This window comes from Papaver somniferum, chromosome 6 (assembly GCF_003573695.1).
Source record: "Papaver somniferum cultivar HN1 chromosome 6, ASM357369v1, whole genome shotgun sequence".
NCBI classification, from domain to species: Eukaryota; Viridiplantae; Streptophyta; class Magnoliopsida; order Ranunculales; family Papaveraceae; genus Papaver; species Papaver somniferum.
In genome coordinates, this window is record NC_039363.1 from 25,989,587 (window position 1) to 26,011,430 (window position 21,844).

A 21,844-nucleotide genomic window follows, 5' to 3' on the forward strand; every position below is an offset into this window, starting at 1 on the left:
AAATTTCTTGGGCATAAGAAAGTTTGGGTAGATCGCAAAAAATGATATTAGATGAAGATTCTATAACGTTTTTGCTAAAAAATTGAATTATGAATTTTCTGAAGATGAATCATAATGGAATTCATCTTTCATGCATATGGACGTTCTTCCACTTTATTCAATCAAAGGCATAATATTTACAAGAAAGATATGTAATAAAAGGATTATCATTCAAAAAATCCTACTTCGGTACTCATGGAACGAAGTTACTTAAATAACCAAGGCAACGTATACACCTATGAAAATCAAAATATGTTCAATTACTGAGAAGAACTAGAACGATTAGTAAGCCTAAACATCAGATTCGTCATCGTCCTCACAATCTTTATCTTTTTCAGGATCATCATCTTCTACGGAATCTTCTTCAAGTTCTTCTCCAGAATCGTACTCAGAGTTTTCTTCAGGAATCTCTTCGAGATGGTCTTCAAGATCATCATAGGCTGCATCTAAGTAGTCATCTTCTTTCCATTCAGCTTGAAAATCGATCTTGGCCAATCGATAAGCCTCCATGCCAGGTGGATATGGCTCAATTTCACGACCAATAGGTTCCCAGGAAGGTTCAACTTCATATGCATATGGATCAGAGGCTACGCCTTCAACGAAAGATCGTGGTTCGTCCTCAACCGCTAGTCCCGCCTTCTGAAGCTAACGTCGTTTTTGTTAATAAGCATTGTGTTAGAGAATAGCTCAGTTTAACTCACCAAGCATTGGTGTGTTAAGTTTGGTTGTCATATTTTAGCATCAAAACTCATCTAGAGTCGCTCGATTAAATACTAGAGTCAACTTCGTTTAGGTTAGACTAGAAAGTCTAGGAATGTTGAGACATACAAGTATTACTCCGAAGACCTGAAGAATTTGAAGAAGTAACGAACTACAACGACGACATCATCCTTCCACTTGAGATTAGTAATATTGACTTGAACTGTTTCATTCTAACGTATCATTCAAGTCGTGCTATATTGAAAAAATTACTGCGAGGCTGTATATACTGTACATATTGTATATTACTCTACTGATGTGACGTGATCATAATATTATGATTATAGTATTAAGGAATTAGACTACTAATTATAACGCTTATCTTTTGAACTTCGTAGATATGACATCGACATAATCTTGTGTATATTGTTATGATTATGTGAATGGGTCATGGTGAAGATTTCATACTAGGAAACAATGCTTTACATTTTTTTAAAGGAAGTACATTCATGAACTTGTTTCGTGAATCAAAAGGGAAATTAATAGGATTATTGGTCCGGTTATTCATTGCAAATATTTGGATGACCAATGTGTGTGAGTTAGTAGAGCCGATCTTAACTCAGGTTATATATCTTGGTATAACTAATCGCAATTCCTAGACTTATGATTTGGTATGACTGGTTTTGATAATTGGTGTAACCGATCCTAAGTGATTATCATGTGATGGTATGATCGGTCCTTGTAATTGGTGTGAACGATCATAAGTGTTGTGTGACCTATCCTTGTAATTGGTGTAATCGTTCTTGGTAACTGGTGTGACCGATCACAAGTAATACCATGTATATATGGAATCGATTCTTGTAACTGGTGTAACCGATCCTAGTCACTGGTGTGCCCGATCACAAGTGTTTTCATATTTAGGTATAACTAATCCTAGTAATTGGTAGAACCGATCCATGTATGTGATTTGGTATTTGATCAATTACATAGTAGTCTTGGAAAAACAGGCGAACCAATTCTAAACTTCTTTGGAAGTGTGGTTTAACCGATTCCAAGAATGCAAATCCATGTAAATGTGAAATAAGGATTTGCAGTGAAAAAATGTCAACATTCTACGAAGATGAGAAGTAACTCTTTTCATTTATTGTTCAAAGATATTCCTTAGTACTCAAGGTGATCCTGTGCCGAAATAAATTAAGAATCTTTTAATTAAGGTTTTTGGTTTTATATGTTTTAATTACCAGCAATTAATGCATATCTCTAGAAGATAAAAATTAGGAATGTGCATTTACTAATTGGAGATTTTCTATTGAGAGATTTCAGAAATATTGGACAAGCATTTATTGGAATTAAGAAAACCGAATTTTGCCATTCATTGCATATCTTGAGAATATCTTCGGTATTGGAAATTCCTTGGTTTCCAAACATCCTTGGTCTATAAATTCCTAAATGTGCATATCTAGCAAACTATCCTAAGAGCTAGGAAAACTTCATTTCTTGTTGTTTCTGGTGGATCCATCTATTCAGAGAGGAAAGTATTCTAATTAGGTGAAATCTTTTACGACCTCTCGTTTAAAGACTTCTGTGGGATCAAGAAGATCTACGAATACCGTTGGTGGGAAACTAGATAATTACGGTGTTATTAGTTTTTGATTGATTCGATTGACTAACGGTTGTTGAAATTTTGATTGCACATAGTTTGTTTATGATTGAGAATCTTCTCTTCTGATATAAGATTCACTCAAACTATATCAGAGTATCGACGGGATCTTTAGAACTGTTGTTGGATCTAAAGACATCCTGTCATAATCCATTGTTAACAGACTCCGTTATATGCATGATTTATCAAAAGAAATTAAATTGGTGTTGTGCAGGTTATTGAAGATAAAAGAAGATTTGAAGACGAAGAAGATTTTTTATTAGTTCTCGTATCTTGTGAATTGTGTGCACAAACCTTGATCAGATGAGATCCAAATAGATTCAGTTTATATTTGATAGATCTGAGTGATTAGTTGCATGAGATCGACATTCTCTGTATTTCTCTTTGAGATTTATATTGATTGAGTGCGAATCTATACTTGACTATTTCGGTAGTTATAGTTAGATTGATCTAACCAGACAAATGAGTTTATTAGATTAAACACAAGAGCCTTTGTCAACGACTCATCTAAATCTTGTAGCAATATTGATAAGAGTGGTTACCAAACAGATACTTCCTTTGATGTTTGGAATACGATACAAAGGACTCATCTAAATCTCTAGAAGTTTAAGGCGCATGGATACTGAGGGAACTAAGTAGCTAGGGTAGTCTGCTTGGTCTCAACTATACGGAGTTGGTATTAGATTTTGTATAGCGGCTTAATTCTGAGAGTATTCAAAACTGGACTAGGTCCCAGGGTTTTTCTGTATTTGCGGTTTCCTCGTTAAAAAAATCTTGTTGTGTCTTTACTTTGATTTCCGCATTATAATTGTTTATTATAATAAAGTAAAATACACATATACATTAACTCCTCATTACTTGATAAGTGATCCTATGGAGTTTGGTGATTTCCGAACCTATTATCAAGTAACACACTTTGTTGTTGCATTGTGTCGATCTCGTATTCATAGACGATCACATGAAGTGTGAACCGAATTATCTTATTGTCTCGACTCTGTCCATAGACGATCACATTTGGTAGAGGACTTATAGGTTGAAACAAAAAGATTGTGTTGTATTTGGGTACCCTCGTCTTTTCACATTGAGATTTTCATCTTCATCCCTCTTCTTCTAGGATATTTCAGCGCGTCTCTGATTTTCTTCTTCATCCACTAAAGTCAAGAAAGCATAAGTTATATCACGAACTATTCTCAGATTATCAAGGGGCATACCAAGAATAAATTCTCTCGCCTTGCTGAAGGGACGATCGACCTTAGCATGAACATCTGCAAAACTCCTCATCTTTGATTTGGCGTTTCCAAATTGTTTTTCAGAAGAAGAAGATACACGATTATAATCAGGAGCCACCATTATCTGTTACGAAACATGTGGAGTCAAAACACATAGATAACAATACGCGCTAAAACGGATTTCGGTACACGGTCCCGCAAGTGCTAAATCCACCAAAATTGGACGTTCCACCATGCAAATCAGCAGTGCCTCGTTAATTCACGCTCATTGGATGATGCTCTATCATACTGCCAGGATCTTCATTCAAGCTATTGCTTGTACGTGACATCATTGGAGAAAATCGAGAATTCTGGTAACATCTCTTACGATTCAGTTCAATTACTTATTTCGTTTATAATAAGAAAAATCACCATCCAGCGCCTAATGCGGAACATGACTGTCCTTCACTAACCAAGGGACTTAATGTTGATTGTGCTAAAATCATAAAATCATAATGCATATTTTTGACCTAGCTTCAAATGAGTATGTAAAATTCATATTTTAGAATTTAGATGTGAAAGATCATGTCATGATCATCTCTGACTGAGTGTATAGCCTCTCAGAGCACGAGTGTATAGCCTCTCGGAGCACGCATAAATATACAATCGTTAAATCCTCTCAACTGAACTTTTAATATTTAGTGTATTTCATCAATATTGAGCAATTTCAGTATTGACTTCAATATAGAATCGAAAGACGATTGGACGTCTCCTAGACAGATTTTCTGCTAGTATAGAGAGATAACGTCTTCAGGATGTGACAATGTTCCCTGACTATATAAAATATATATATATATAAAATATTAATGATTGGAGGGATCCTAGATGCATTGACCACTAGTATAGAGCAATAACGTCTTCAGGATGTCGCAAATAATCCCTGACTATGCAAAATAAACATTCAGAGCGAGTATGATGCTTCCACTACCTCATACCTCGACTCTAGAATAAATATGATGCTCCTAGACAGATTGCATGCTAGCATAGAGCCACCAATTTATTAATTCTAGTCTCAATATTCATCAATTGAATTCCTAGAAAATATTCTATCTTTATGATAATATCTCACTACTTCAATTCATGGCTTTGCTCAGTTGAATTCCATGGATTAGTAATAGATATTCATGGCTCGGGCATATGGGCCACCACCTAGTAAGCCCTGAGAAAATGGTGCGAGTGTACTTATAAATAATGCACGAAAGAGCACCCAAAATTATGCACGAATGAGCATCCAAAAATTTGGACGAACGAGGAAATACGAAGAACTAAGTAATAATATTATATTAATAATATAATAGGGAAGAGGTCTCACTGGACCGGGCCCACCGGCCGACCATGCCATGGCCGTAGCCGGTCGCACACCTCTCAATTTCCTTATTCCATTATTGTTATTTCCCTCATCTCTTGAAACTCCCTCGTTTGAGCAAAACTCCTAGTTTCCATATTTTTCCAAATATTGCTCAACTCTCCAAAAACCTAGTCCCACGACTATTAGGTTTTCTTTTATCAATAATATTAAAATAAAATTATTTTAATATTTTAAAATAAAATATTGTAAGCACGCGCGCGAGGGTATACGAAGACCTATGCAAATAGGAAAGGGAACCAAAATAATAATAAAAGAAAAAGAATAAGAGGCGCACGAGACAGGGACCACCGGCAGGCCGGCCATGCCCAGGTCGTGGCCGGTCCCACACCTATCAAATTTTCTTTTTATTGTTTTTCCGCATCTCTTGAAACTCCCTTGTTTGAGCAAAACTCCTGGTTTCCATATTTCTCCAATGTTGCTCAAATCTCCAAAGAAAAAACCAAAACAGTCAAATAGTCCCATGACGGTCTGGGCTTCTCACGGCAAATATTAAAATATTATTATTTAAAAATTCTTAAAATTTTGGACGTGCATGCAAAGTCCTACTTGATCATTCATGCAAAATTGAGAGTTTTAGTCAAGATCAAACTCTTCTGAAAATCCAAAATATTGCTCAAACGTCCAACAAAAATACCTAAAATTATTAGGAATGCACGTGTGAAGGAGACATGGTGTCCCGTGCACTACCATGACCGAACCTGGACGGTCCCTTGGACATCATGGACGGCCGGTCCCACGCCTCTATATTATTATATTAACAATAATTCATTTCTTTTCATATTTCTGGAATCCTCATTCATGGACATTCCTCCGCACGCTCAGACGTCCATTCACTGATAAGTGCATATTTCACATATATTAGGTATCAATTCCATGCTAATAATTACTTATATTCTTTCAAATTATTGTATATTACGCTTGTTTTCTTGTATTTGTCTTTCATCAGGTGAATCATATCCAAAAGAAGTGAATTTGCACTTAAATGTGCAAGGAAAGAAGTTATCTACAAGTGGATAAGGGACAAATACCAAGAGGAACTCGTTCAAATATAGGATTTATTGTCATCAAATTGAAAAGGATGAGATGACGAAGTCAACGGCGAAAGAACGGAGTCATTCTGAGTTTGTATGATGAAATTATGAGCAAAACAAGAACTTAGAAGCATAAAAGGGAAAAATGGTCATTTTACTGGGAAACTACTATTGGCACCCCAACCAAATGTTAAGGAATACCTTCCTGTTAAGGGGCAGTCAAGTTCAAGGGAACTGTTAAAGGAAGTTCGGTCTTTTACAGAGGGGGAGGCCGGAATTCAAAATCTTTTGAAGGCACCCGTTGTATTACTCAGGGCACTACCACCTTCTTCCTCGACTTCAACATAAAAAAAGAAAAGAAAATCACCGTCCGGTGATGCTGATGATCGTGATGATCAAGAGGTGACAGTTTCGGGGTAATTCTCGAATTCGAATGATTCAGTGGGATTTTATGGCAGTTGGATGAATTGGGTTGCTGGTGAAATTGAAGTTAACAAATCGGTGAAGTTGCTGTCATTGATTAGCAGCAATCGTGATTGATGGAGATCGGAGCTGTTAAAAGTTTCTCGTGATGAAACTACAGAGAAGAACTCGAGCTTGGAGTTGTTAGCAGTTGAGAGATGATTATTGTTAGCAGTTGAGAGATGATTATCCTTGTAGTTGTAGAAAGTAATATATCTTACATCTAACATTCAAGATGAAGCAATTGCAAGATAAGTAAGTAAAGAGATGTACAAGAACACAAGGTATATGTGGTTCGGCATGATTACCTACGTCCACACAGGTGAAAGGATAATGTTTACTACTTCTCCATGGTTACAAAGATGATCACTCTATAATGAAATAAAATACTTAGTCTCTCTCCTTACCCACTCACTTACAAAGCTTGCCCCTCTCTCAATACATAGGGGTGTATATATATGCTAAGATGCACATACAACAAAACTACAATGTTAGTCTATTCTATAAATTTTGATGATCCTATCAGACGGTTGTTGATGTCTTCTCCCGATACTTGATGCCCAACTCTACATTCGCCCGAAGAATATACCTTACAATAAGTCATTGCCTGATATAAATGTCTCATCTGTTGTGGATTCCTTACCCGATATGATCATGTCATCCTTCTGACTTCGGACCCACCATCACTTGACTCTCTTGCTCCCCACGCATGCTTTGTCAATGTTATTTAATGCCTTATCTCCCGATACATGTTACACCGTTGGATCCGGAACATGCTCCACACGTGTTCGCTTCTCACGTGGGTGTGGTAAATTTCTCTTTTACTGTGTCGAGGTCGAGGTCGAGGAGTTGATTCCGTGCTTCTCTTCGATCAATCTTTGGGTACATCCTAGCTTGAGATGATGTCACCTCCATCTGCCGATATTTTCTATTACATTTATGCCCCTTCTTCCCGCTCGTGTATTCGGCACGATGGGAAGGAACTGCGTCGCCTTCCTTAACTGATACCACGTCGTCTCCTACGATGCCACATCCTCCACTAACTTGCCTTTATTACCCCCCCTTCTCAACCGGTTACAATTTTCTTCGATATAAATGCATACTCGAACCCCTAAATCCTCTACTTAGTTGTTCATCTTCTTTCTTCGTTCAAAACCCAAACATTCTCTTCAACTCAATCAATTCCTCATTCTTCTACCAACTTCCCGTTCCTTTTTCTGTTGTCATCTTCGTTTCGTCATCATTATCATTTTTATTCCTTATTATCTTTATCATCATCATCAAACTTTGATTTTGTGATTATTTTGAATGGCTTCATCATCTCCATCTATAACTGAAAAAAAGTGCATAAGTTACACATTTTTTGATGAAGATAGTATTCCCGCTGATATGCTTTTTTCCACGTTGATCATCTGCTTCATGATCATCACGCGCTTGATTCTCTTTTTTTATGATAATTATTCTATGTATGAATGTAGGGCTGAGAAAACTTTCAAGTATACCAATCTTTCTGATGTTCAGTTCATTAATCAATTGAAAGATGTGTTTGATTTTCACGACTATGATATTGAATTTTACTCGGGTCAAAGAGGAGTTCTGAGAAAGAATAAGTTTGCTAATTTTGTGCATTCTCCCGAGGAGACGATCATCACCAAGGGCCAACTTGAACTCAGGCTTCGTCTTCCTTTTTACGACCCGAGCCGACCTTTCGCTTATGGGGTTTCGTCCTAGCTCTAACCCTCTCAGGATTTAGGTCAATGGAATGGTAACACTTTTTGTCTCATGGGTTAGTGGGAGAGGCGAGGGAGAGACAAATGTACCAAGACTGATTGGTCTACTTATAACCCTGCTGATAAGGGTAAGTACACTTATGTTAGTTTTTTGGACAAGTATAAGAGTGGTACCGCTTCTCTTGGTGATTTGGCCAATTTTGCTGCCATACCACATCGGGTCAAGGTTCCTGCTTCTGGGTTTGAAAATTTGATGCTATACGAAGATCCTGAGGGAGGTAACAACATCAACAACCATGCTCGCCACACTAGTGATATAAGGAGAACAACGGGTTTTGTTAGTTGTTCGCGGCCCTATCTTGAGTGGAAATTTCCCTCCTCCTTCTTTTTCTGTTGAACCCTACCAGTTATGGGTAGCCAATGTTGACAAGTTATCACCTCTCTCTTTGTTTTCCTCGCTTCGGATCACGATCCAGAGGAACATGTTTGATAATTTTGTCCTTTTGTGACATTGATCCTAATATACTCGGAAGAGGGATGCTGGGGACAAGCCTGAGGAAGATCCAGTGAAGGTAACAATATAACTTCTCCTTTCTCAGTACATGTAATTTCCCCTATTTGTTGCCTTTAATGGGCGTGACTATGTTATCATAGAAATTAAAGACTAGAAATGAAAGTATTGAAGGCTCTGCTGTGAAGGATGGTGAGGATCCCGATGACAGACTTCCCTTATCTCACTTGTTATCAAAGAGTCATTCCAAGAAGTATTTTGATGCCAAGAAGTATCAAGATTAAGGTCTGCATGAAAGTACTCAATCAGAAGACGCGCGGACTGCTCTCTGAGAATAAAATTAAGAATTTTGTGTCAACACACAAAATTTACCAAATTTGACCAATTTTTTGACAGCTCGCAAAATTTAAATTTTAACCTAATTGATTTGCAAAAATTAGGTTTTTTACGCCCTATGCAATATCTCGAACCCTATTGGTCGATACCAAACCTAGGTAAGCTAGGAAATTAATCCTCCATGGACTAGTAGGAGCAAAATCCTACCAAAAGTAGAAATAAAGAGGAACTGCGGCAAGTAAAAGTAGAAGCAAAGGGAGGTGTGGCCACCCCACTTGGCCGGATGATCTACTCCAGCAGGCGCCGGCCATGCTCCATGTTGCCGCTTTTCGGCCCCCTTCCCATCGACCAATCAGGTCGCTTTAAATATGTCACACGCACTTTTAAATAAAGTTGGAAGTTGGCTGGTCGACATGCCTAAATTCCTTAAGGAATTTAATATAGATTGCCCATGACAGTCTTAAAACGATCACGGCCGTACGTTTTATCCACTCAATTTATCAATCTTAGTCGCTCCCTAACGTGACCGGACAAGCATCATCAGGCACACCGACGGGCCCACTGATACTTCGACCAATCGAAGCCCTTCCAACTCGCCAACAGAGCCACTAAATGATTGCCCAACATTAGATGGCCGCGCGACTTGTGAAACCCTAATTTATGTTAAGCAGCATTACATTGCTGTCGCAAAACGATTTCGGTCGCCCAACTTCGCCAACCGAATTGACCGGCCCAGATTCAATTCTGATCGATGGACAAGGCGTGGGTATGCATACTAGTCTAATTAGTTATACGATGTCATCTCAGATGATAGAAAAGTGAATATAACTTGAGATATAGGTGGTTCAGTCTTCACTTACCTTTTGTTGATGAAGTTATCCAAAATGTTCGGTTGATCTTCGCCTCCAAATGGTAGAACGCAATGATGAATGCTGTAATCCTCTGTTTTTCAACTACATTTCTATCCTAGCTAGTCCGAGACTTAACTAATTACAGACTAGAAATCAAGATACAGTTTTGACAACTAAATTTGATAATAATCTTAGGATATCAACACTTGTGAGTTCGACCGAGCAATGCTCTAACAATCTCCCCTTTTGTCAATTTTAGTGACACAACTACCAATACATATGGATAAAAAATAAAACTTCGACAACTTCTTGAATCCAACATGTATTGATCTCCTTGGCATCTTCAACTCCTTGAACTCTTCATAATTTCAAGCCGCAATGATTCTGAACGTGTTCAACTCAGCATCATTGTTAAAGAACCAATTCCATAGCGATAACAACTTTTGAAAACAAATATTCTCAATCTTCGTTATACAAAAACATAGTATTATTTCGTTCTCCAAAGTTCAATTGTATCTCAACTCTGAAGTAATACTACGGTGATATGTTTCCCCCCCTTAATCAATAGTTACATCTTCTGCATAATAGGTAAAACCTATAGATTATTGATTCACTCCCCATTACATAATGATCCGTAGACCATATGTATGTAGTATGAAACTACTAAATAATTCTCCCCCTTTTTTAACAAAGGTACAAAAATTACGGATCGAAGATCTCTGGAGCGAAATCAATCGTGATCTCAACATCAACAACGGTCTTAGGAGCAACATCCTCATTGTTAACTTCATCAACTGTCCATTCTCTATGAAGTGTTACTCGATGGATAAGGCAAGTCTCATTTCACCAATGTCTATGTCATTTATTCTTCCAATGCTCTCATAGTATGGGGACTCGATTCCGCTAGCAACTTTACTGTTGTTGGAGACGCTATGAATGGATAGCTTCAATAATACGATATTTTACCAGATGGTTGAACCTTAATCCTCTCTAAATTGAGCATCGCACTGACGCATTCTGAAAAGACGAGGGTACCCAAATATACCTCAATCTAAAACTTTTCCACCTATAAGTCCTTTCTCCGAAAGTGATTGTTTATGGACTGAGTCGAGACAAAACAACTAACCGGTTCACACTTCGTGTGGTCGTCTATGGATACGAGATCGAGACAATACGACAACAAGACAACTTGCGTGATTGACTATGGATACAAGATCGAGACAATAAAACAACGAAGTATGTTTACTTGATAAATGGTTTAGACTTAACCAAACATAATATGATTACTATCAAGTAAATAGGAATTAACGTTTGTGTATTTTACTTATAATAAAAATAATTATAATTGCGGAAATAAAAAAGGAAAAGACACAACAAGATTTTGTTAACGAGGAAACCTCAAATGCAGAAAAACCCCGGGACCTTGTCCAAAATTGAATGATCTCAGGATTAAGCCGCTATACAAAATCAAACCAACTTCGTATAGTTGAAACCAAGCAACTAAACCTATAGTTCACCTAGTTCCGTATGTATTCCACGCCTCAAACTTTTAATAAGTCACGTACTTGGAACAATTCCTTTGGTTCGTATTCCAAACAGTAAAGGAACAACAAATCTGTTTGGTAACAAATCTTTTCAACCAAGTGATGTGAGTTCGATAAAAGGCTGTTCCGTTTATCCCAATAAATTCCTTTGTCAGGTTCTTAGATCTATCTAATAACAACTACCAAAGTAATTGTCAAGATTTTGCAATCAATACTTTGAATCACAAAGAATTGTATTGATGACGATCTACTCAACTAATCAATCCAATCTACCACAAGGATAAACCGATTATAGTTGGATCCTCTTTAACCGAAACAAGTATTGTGCACACCAAAGATTATGAACCCAAATCAGAAATCTTCTTCGTTTTCTAATCTTCTTAGATCTTTAATAAATACTGCACACAATCAACTTGAATATCTTGTGATCAATCACACACAGAACGGAGTCTATTAACAATGGATCATCACAAGATATCTTTAGATCTACAGACAGTCTAAAGATCCCCGTCGAAACTTCGATCTAGTTTGAGTGAATCTTATATCATAAGAGAAGATTCGCAAGAATAAATAAACTAGGTGCAATCAAAGTTCAACCATCGTTAGTCAATCAAGTTAATCAAAAACTAATAATAAACAAAAATTATCTAGTTTCCCACCAACGGTACTAATAAAGCTTCTCAATCCCCAAAGAAGTCTTTAAACCGAGCGTCCGTAAGAGATTTCGCCTAGTTAGGTTACTTTCCTCTCCGAATAGGCGGCTCCACAAGTAACAACACAACTAGGTAATGTTGCTGGCTCTTAGGATTAGTTTGCTCGAAATGCAAACTTTGATATTTATAGACCAAGGAATTTGGACACCAAGGAATTTCCAAAACCGAAAATATTCTCAAGATATGCAATATATTTCCAAATCGGTTTCCATAATTCCTGGAAATGCTTTATACAAACATTGACCAAAAATCTCTTAGAAAATCTCCAACTAGTAAATGCACATTAATAATTTTTCGTTTTTCAAAAATAAAATTAGAAACCTTAATTAGAAGATTCTCAATTTATTTTTCGATCCGGGATTTTCCTTTAACTATTAAGGAATATCTTTGAACAATAAAATATAAGCGTTACTGCACATGTTCAAAGTATGTCGACATCTTAACTTTGTAAGTCCTCTTTCATACTTACAATCTTGAAACCGATTTGCCACACTTCCAAACAAGTTTAGAATTGGTTCATCTGACTTTCATGAACTATGTGATTGATTAAGAACACTCAATCACCAAACATGGGTTTCACGGTTCTACCAAAACAAGTTTCGGTTCCACTTCCATGTAGGTACTGGAATTAGTCACACTAGCTTTCCAAAATTCGGTTGACTAGGTACTAGGATAGGTTCCCACATATATATGGTATCTAACTTGTATTTTTTGCACATGTCCATAGGATCGGTTCCCAATATCTAAAAAAGTGTTACACAAGTTCATAGGATCAGTTCCCAATATCTAGAAACTTCCTCCACCTCATACAAGGATCGATTCCCCTTTGTGATCGGTTGCACCTCTTACTAGGATAGGTTCCCCTTTGCCTAGATTTGGTCATACCAATTATAACAAATCGATCATACCATCTCAGATGATTACGTAATATCGGTTTCACTAATAAAAGTTATACCAACACAAAAATCAGGCCTTGTGAATAGGTTTACCAAGAACATAAACAAGTCATGAGCGGTTTTACTAATCACACATATTGGTAGTTCAAAAGATATGCAATGAATAACAATACCAATAAGCCTAGCGATTTCCCTTTCGATTCACGAAACAAGTTCATGAATTTACTTCCTTTAAACGAATGTAAAACATTGTTTCCTACGATGAAATCTTCACCTCATACCCATACATAATCATAATAGCATTCAAACTATTATGTCGGTGTCTTATATACGAAGTTCAAAATATAAACGTTATACTTCGTATTGTATTCTTAATACTACGTATAACTAGAGTATAATCATTCATGCTTCGCAGTTATGTTTTCAATATGCACGACTTGAAAGATACGTTAGGGAATGAAACAGTTCAAGTCAAATATCACTAACCTCAAGTGGAAGGATGATGTTGTTGTTGTAGCTCCTTACTTCTTTACTTCTTCAAGTCTTCACGTAATACTTGTAATGTCTCACATCCTAATACTTTAAAGCTAACCTATAAGAAATTGACTCTAGTACATAATCAAGTGATATTTAAATGAGTTTTGGTTCACTAAAGTATGACAACCAAACTTGACATACCAACGCTTGGTGGGTTCAACCGAGATATGCTCTAACAATCTCCCCCTTTGTCAATTTTAGTGACAAAACTCTTACATAATATGGATAAACAAATTACAAGAATTCATTACACATACGCTTGATTCCCAAATTCAACAACACAATAACCTGTATACATTCAATCTATAAATGCCGCTACTGACATTATAATAACAAAGCTAATACTCCCCCTAAAGGTATGATAGGTAAATTTTCAATCCTCACGTCTTTGTTATTCCTTTGTAGTCCATATAACTACAATTATCAATATGATATGCTACTCCCCCATAGTCTATGCTTTACTCTTTCGTTAGATAAAACGTTTAAGCACCAATGTCCTTTCCCTTAGTGATACCAATCAATATGAATCAATACTAGTATCACTTGTTTACTCCATATATTTCTCCCCCTTTTTATCACAAAATGAAAAATATACGTGTAAATAAAGGACAAGCCTAAAGTATCTTACAAATCTCACAAGACTTGCAAACCTATAGAGTTAAGCACGAGGATTCCATACACCATTTTTTATAACCAATATCAAAACCGAAACTACAAAGTATTTTTTTTTATATATATTACCAAGGAAACAATTGCCCGGAGCAATTTTTCCTAATAGTTTAGCAAACCACAAATCAACTAAGTACCTTAGTTCCTTTGCTAAACCGATTGTACAAATACAATCGCTTGTTCGATAAGACCAAAATAAAGATAACTCTATTTTTCTCATCAGGTTCTAATTATCCATATAACTTAGACCTTTCACTTTTAAACAAGACAAGTACTAGGTTAGTTAACTATCATTTCTTGTTAAGGTACTCGATTAGACTTGAATAACCGAAACCTCCACTTTGATAAGTCTAATCAGAATTAACTTAGTTTCTCTTATCCAGAATCAAATTTGACTAAACAATTCATCCCGAAAACTTTTATTTTGTTAATCCATAAACAATTCATACAAACCAAATAAATCAACTTGCATAATTATTTACCTCAACCGGAAGCAATTGAAACAACGTAGACATTAAAGCACCGCAATTGCACCGAAATTTTGTAAGCCTAAACGATTAATACCAAACAATAAAGCAAGATGACAATAGTTTTTATTAACTGGAAACAATTGAAGCACACACATATCCATACACAAATAATGGAATAAACATCAATTGTACCGAGATTTTGTTAAGCAAAAGAAATAAATATACGCAATAAAATCAGGCTTTTCTTAAAAAGGAAAACGATTAAGTAACAAAGTCGTAACCTCAAATTCCGCACCCTCTTCTCCAATGTGTTTGCATCTTCTTTCCAAGGAGAATTGATACCGAAATATTATTATGTTGTCATCCTTATGCAAGACAAAAAGAATAACAACAACCAACCTTTACCAGAGAAAGGTTGAAAACCAGTTTTAACTATTGCAAGCAAAAGTTGAAACCCCGAAACACATATGCTTTTATGCTAAACCAAAAGATTCAACATATTGTGATTTTTTCACATATTGTTTCCATCAGAACCCCTCATGATCCTTTGATAAAGCCTACCAACATGGGCTAGAACTTAATCCTGCTAAACCAAAAAGTCACCCAAACCATAAGGGTTCACAACATATGAGATCGAATATTAAGATCATGAAAACCGAAATCAAACATCCCATAAACATACATAGCAATAAGATAAAGCATTCAAGTACAGGATATGTAAACACAAACTATCACAAGAAAAATTAGAAACTAATAATTTTATTCATAATAAGATAGTTTTATTCATAATAGACCTTATACAATTATTGAAAGAGATCAAAAACTGATGTTTTTTTATCCTGGATTAAGTATTACAGCATATAACTTAATCTCTAGTGGTACTCTTGTTGTTCACTGAGGTTTCTTCAGTGTTCAAACATTTGAAGCATGTCTCAATAGACTTGTATGCAACCACTTCCTGTTTTTCAAGTTCTTCAACTAGAACCTTGAGTTCAGCAAGAACACCTCTTACTTGAACAATTCTTTCTTTGAGCCAGTCTCGATGCTGAAAAGTCATAATGAGATTGATTCTATGTTCTTCAGTTAATTCTTCCTTACTACCTTTACAAGAAGAAAGCATTGTATAACAGGATTGTGATATCGTAAGAGCATAATCGGACCTATGTATAGTCCCTTGTTTTCCTTTTTCAAGGTTGCAGCTTAATTAGGAAAGATTTTCTACACAAAAAACAAAACAAAAACTTACTCTAAATGTTCAAAGAAGATATCGCAAGTTTTGAGAAGTCATAGAGTCCTGGTTAACTCCCTTTTTATTTTTCTACAGTGTAGCAAGTCATCGAAAGATGCTTTCACATTGATATCGTTGGATATCTCTAGATCCTTTTTGAGTCGAAGTACTAGACATTCATAGTCATCTTTGTCTAAGATTACAACCGGATTGTTTTTCTTAGAATATGTTTTAGATAACTTCTTTTTGGATACCTTCTCGGATTTTGGTATCAACTTGTAGGTGGATTTTGAATGAAGATTCTTCATTTCTAGTGACATTGCATCTTTCCATCTTGAAATATCAGATCTCATATCCCCATTGATAAATGTGTTACCCTTTATTTTATTCTTCCTTTTAGGAATGTTTCTTTTATGATATGATTTTGAATTTTTGTAATAATTCGTTTGTCTCACAGGAAAGTGATGATCTGAGAGGTTTTTGTAGATGACACTGTCCAATTCTTTAGATACAAATGATAGAGCGTTTTTCATCTTTCGATTTTTACAATCCCTTTGCATATGACCTTTATCTTTACAATAATAACAATACTTATTAAATCGAGTAAAGTTTTTAGTTTTAACTTTATGAGAACGTCGGTTACTATGCTGATCCTTAGTTGGAGTCTTCCTATGATTGCTTTCGGAGATGTTTTCTGTCAGAATCTTATTTGAGCACTTGGGTGACTCAGACGTACCAGCTTGTTCAGGTGGATTTTCTGGAGTGGAAGGGCCAACAGCTTTTACAAATTTTACTTCCTTGTTGATTGGCGAAGTATCAATTCCATCATATCCCAATCCACGTTTGTCTCCATGATTTCTTCCTACATCCAACAAGGAAGATAAATTGATTGTGCTATGATTAAGTCTTCTTAGCCTTACAACTTCCTCTTCTAAGAACTTGATTCTTTCAAGATCTTCAGCTAGTTGATCCTCAAGAGGATTTTTGTTGAAGGAATCAGACTCATTTTGTTCCTTACTTTTTGATTGTTGAGAATTAGTCCTTGCTTCTGTCTCAACAAGCTTCTTATTCAACAAGTAATGTTTCCTGTTGAGATTCTCAAACTCAAGGGTTTTTGAGTGTAGACTATCTTTGTAGTCTTTAAGAAGATATCTGGAATTCTTATATCCATAGAAGAAACCAGTGAAAATCTTTCTTAGTTTCCTATTTTCTCTACTGAGATGAGCAATGAGCTCAATCACATCTGTCGTAGAAAGTTTTCTTGTAAAGATAACACTTAGTATAGAATTGAATTCTGACATATCTTTTTCAACATCTTGATCGATTTCTGAGTCACCATCTTCAGAAATTTCATCAAGTTGTTTTTCAAGGAAAGTTTGCCAATCACCAGAGTCTACATTATAGGTGTCAGCCTGTTCAGTAGATTCACATAAGATGTTATCCTCAAGTGCTGATTTTCCATCTTGACTTATGTTAACTGAAGTACTCATAAGATTAATTTTATTATAGGTTGGATCGTACCAAACACAAACTGTTAGATCTTTTCGTGTTTGCCTGCTCTGATACTAATTGAAAAGACGAGGGTACCCAAATATACCTCAATCTGAAACTTTTCCACCTATAAGTCCTTTCTCCGAAAGTGATTGTATATGGACTGAGTCGAGACAATACAACTGATTGGTTCACACTTCGTGCGATCGTTTATGGATACGAGATCGAGACAATACGACAACAAGATAACTTGTGTGATTGACTATGGATACAAGATCGAGACAATACAACAACGAAGTATGTTTACTTGATAAATGGTTCGGACATAACCAAACATAATAGGATTGCTATCAAGTAAATAGGAATTAACGTTTGTGTATTTTACTTCTAATTATAATCAAAACAATTACAATTGCGGAAATAAAAAAGTAAAAAACACAGCAAGATTTTGTTAACGAGGAAACCGCAAATGCACAAAAACCCAGGGACCTTGTCCAGAATTAAATACTCTCAGGATTAAGCCTCTATACAAAATCAAACCAACTTAGTATAGTTGAGACCAAGCAACTAAACCTATAATTCACCTAGTTCCGTCTGTATTCCCACGCCTCCAACTTGTAATAAGTCACGTACTTGGAACAATTCCTTTGGTTCGTATTCCAAACAGTAAAGGAACAACAAATCTATTTGGTAACAACTCTTTTCAACCAAGTGATGTGAGTTCGACAAAAGGCTCTTCCTTTTATCCCAATAAACTCCTTTGTCAGGTTCTTAGATCTATATATTAACAACTACCAAAGTAATTGTCAAGATTTTGCAATCAATACTTTGAATCAAAAAGAATTGTATTGATGCCGATCTACTCAACTAATCAGTCCAATTTACCACAAGGATAAACTGATTATAGTTGGATTCTCTTTAACCGAAACAAGTATTATGCACACCAAAGATTATGAACCAAAATCAGAAATCTTATTCGTCTTCAAATCTTCTTAGATCTTCAATAAATACCTGCACACAATCAACTTAAATCTCTTGTGATCAATCACACGCAGAACGGAGTCTGTTAACAATGGATTATCACAAGACATCTTTAGATCTACAAACATGCTAAAGATCCCCGTCGAAACTTTGATCTAGTTTGAGTGAATCTTAGATCAGAATAGAAGATTCTGAAGCATAAACAAACTAGGTGCAATCAAAGTTCAACACCGTTAGTCAATCAAGTCAATCGAAAACTAATAATAAACTGCAAATATCTAGTTTCCCACCAACAGTACTAATAGAGCTTCTCAATCCCAAAGAATTCTTTAGACCGAGCGGCCGTAAGAGATTTCGCCTAATTAGGTTACTTTCCTCTCCGAATAGGCGGCTCCACTAGTAACAACACAACTAGGTAGTTTTGATGTCTCTAAGGATTAGTTTGCTTTAAATGCAAACTTTGATATTTATAGACCAAGGAATTTCCAAAACCGAAAACATTCTCAAGATATACAATATATTTCCAAATTCGGTTTCCATAATTCCTGGGAATGCTTTGTCCAAACATTGACCGAAAATCTCTTAGAAAATCTCCAACTAGTAAATGCACATTACTAATTTTCATTTTCCAAAAATAAAATTAAAAACCTTAATTAAAATATTCTCAATTTATTTTTCGATCCAGGATTTTCCTTTAGCTATTAAGGAATATCTTTGAACAATAAAAGATAAGTGTTACTGCACATGTTCAAAGTATGTCGACATCTTAACTTTGTAAGTCCTCTTTCATACTTATAATCTTGAAACTGATTTTCCACACTTCCAAACAAGTTTAGAATTGGTTCATCTGACTTTCAAAAACTATGTGATTGACTAAGAATACTCAATCACCAAACATGGGTTTCACGGTTCTACCAAAATAAGTTTCGGTTCTACCTCCATGTGGGTACTAGAATTAGTCACACTAGCTTTCCAAAATTCGGTTGACTAGGTACTAGGATCGGTTCCCACATATGTATGGTATCTAACTTGTATTTGTTGCACATGTCCATAGGATCGGTTCCCAATATCTAAAAACGTGTTGCACATATTCATAAGATCGGTTCCCAATATCTAGAAACTTGTTGCACCTCATACAAGGATCGATTCCCGTTGTGATCGGTGGCACCTCTTACTAGGATCGGTTCCCCCTTTGCCTAGAGTTGGTCATACCAATTACAACAAATTGATCATACCATCTCGGGTGATTACTTAAGATCGGTTTCACTAATAAAATTCATACCAATACAAAAGTCAGGCCTTGTGAATAGTTTTACCAAGAACATAAACAAGTCATGAGCGGTTTTACTAATCACACATATTGGTGGTTCAAAATATATGCAATGAATAACAATACCAATAAGCCTAGCGATTTCCCTTTCGATTCACGAAACAAGTTCATGAATTTACTTCTTTTAAACGATGTAAAACATTGTTTCCTAGGATGAAATCTTCACCTCATACCCATACATAATCACAATAGCATTCAAACGATTATGTCGATGTCTTATATACGAAGTTCAAAAGATAAACATTATACTTTGTATTGTATTCCTTAATACTACGTCTAACTAGAGTATAATCATTCATGCTTCGCAGTTATGTTTTCAATATGAACGACTTGAAAGATACATTAGGGAATGAAACAGTTCAAGTCAAATATCACTAACCTCAAGTGGAAGGATGATGTTGTCGTTGTAGCTCCTTAATTCTTCAAGTCTTCACGTAATACTTGTAATGTCTCATATCTTAATACTTTCAAGCTAACCTATACGGAGTTGACTCTAGTACATAATCAAGCGACTCTTTAAATGAGTTTTGGTTCACTAAAATATGACAACCAAACTTGACATACCAACGCTTGGTGGGTTCAACTGAGCTATGCTCTAATACATTCACTACTAAGATGATTTCCAAGCATGGAAAAAACACTTTGGGTATTTTCCCATAACCTTGCAGGAATGTCCATATGTATCACAATAAGGGAAATCTCTGATGTTTGTACAAGTGTTGAATCCCCCTACTGCAACAAAATGGATGATGAACCAACATAATATATTCAGGTCCAATGCGATTAATCCTAAGACATTCGATGCTTAAGGAATGTGATGGTTTGACGCTCAAAGGCAAACCCAAATTAAAAAACCTCTAATCCCTTAGTGTTATATTTTTCAGAACCTGTCAAATTGTACTCCCAAGCAAAGAGTACACCTTCGATAATGGCGCCTCTAGCTTCAGAAAAAATATATCGACGATGACACACTGATTCAATACCAAGACGACCAAAGTTTAAGTGAAATACAATCGATAAGTCTTCACTATCTCCGTGAAAAGACTTATGAAGCAGATGCAACATCATTTATCCATGGATGGCACAAACTCCTTCAACATATATCTTTTTACAAAGAAGACGAACACCTATGGGATGCACTTAGAGACTTGATCTTGTTGGAAAGATCATTTCAGATCGACTTCAATAAATGTGATCCACATAACAAGTCATTGAAACCTGAAGTGATACCATGAAACGTCATCAATGGAACCTATCTACATCATAAACCTTGTACGACTAAGGAACTTCTTCTCCTCACCGATCACATCAAGAATGGAGATTGTCGCTGCTATCCGCCGAAACAACATCGATTCCCTGATAAATCTACTTCACATTGAAGTCATTCTGCTCGGGAGAATTGGGTTGAACTCCCAGTACACCTTCATCTTAGGAATGCTCAACTCACCAATTGGTTCGTGAATATAAAGGCTCATTGGATTGGATGTACGATCAAAGACTATATCGATAATCATGGTTCTATCTTTTTGGTATCTGGATCAACTCCAACCATGGTCTCAGCATCAACAAGGATCTCTTGAGAAACTTCATCGATGATCTCAACACCAACAAAGATATCTGAAGCGAAATCATTCGTGATCTCAACATCAACAACGGTCTTAGGAGCAACTTCATGGATTATCCATTCTCTACGAAGTGTTACTCGATGGAAAAGACTTCTCCAAGAACTAATGATTCGTATCAATATGGGTAAATGTGAAAATATGTTAACAATCAGACTCATCCCAAAGCTTCCACAACGGACGGAAAAAGCCAAAAACTTCTATAAGATGGTCTCGTGACCTCTACAAAAGAGATACAACACACTTCGGTCCATTAACTCAAAAAAACGTACCAATAGATGAGGAATGGTTCCTTAAGGAAATATGTTCGTCTATGTCTCAGCTACAACATACCAAAAGGGCGCATCAATCGGATATACAAGATGAGAGATATGGTTTCTATACTCAGGTCTATGGAATCTAAAATT

General features: G+C 36.0%; 1 protein-coding gene across 1 annotated transcript; it reads right to left on the bottom strand.

Annotated features, from left to right (window-relative positions):
* Positions 1 to 330: 330 nt before the first annotated feature.
* LOC113290672 (glutamic acid-rich protein-like) lies at positions 331 to 17,503 on the bottom strand. Its single transcript, XM_026540255.1, has 4 exons — positions 16,108 to 17,503; positions 15,771 to 15,886; positions 3,650 to 3,751; positions 331 to 684 (listed from the first exon to the last, which is right to left on the bottom strand). Exons 1-4 carry the CDS (start codon positions 17,501 to 17,503, stop codon positions 331 to 333), a joined length of 1,968 nt encoding a protein of 655 aa, XP_026396040.1.
* Between the last annotated feature and the right edge of the window lie 4,341 nt (positions 17,504 to 21,844).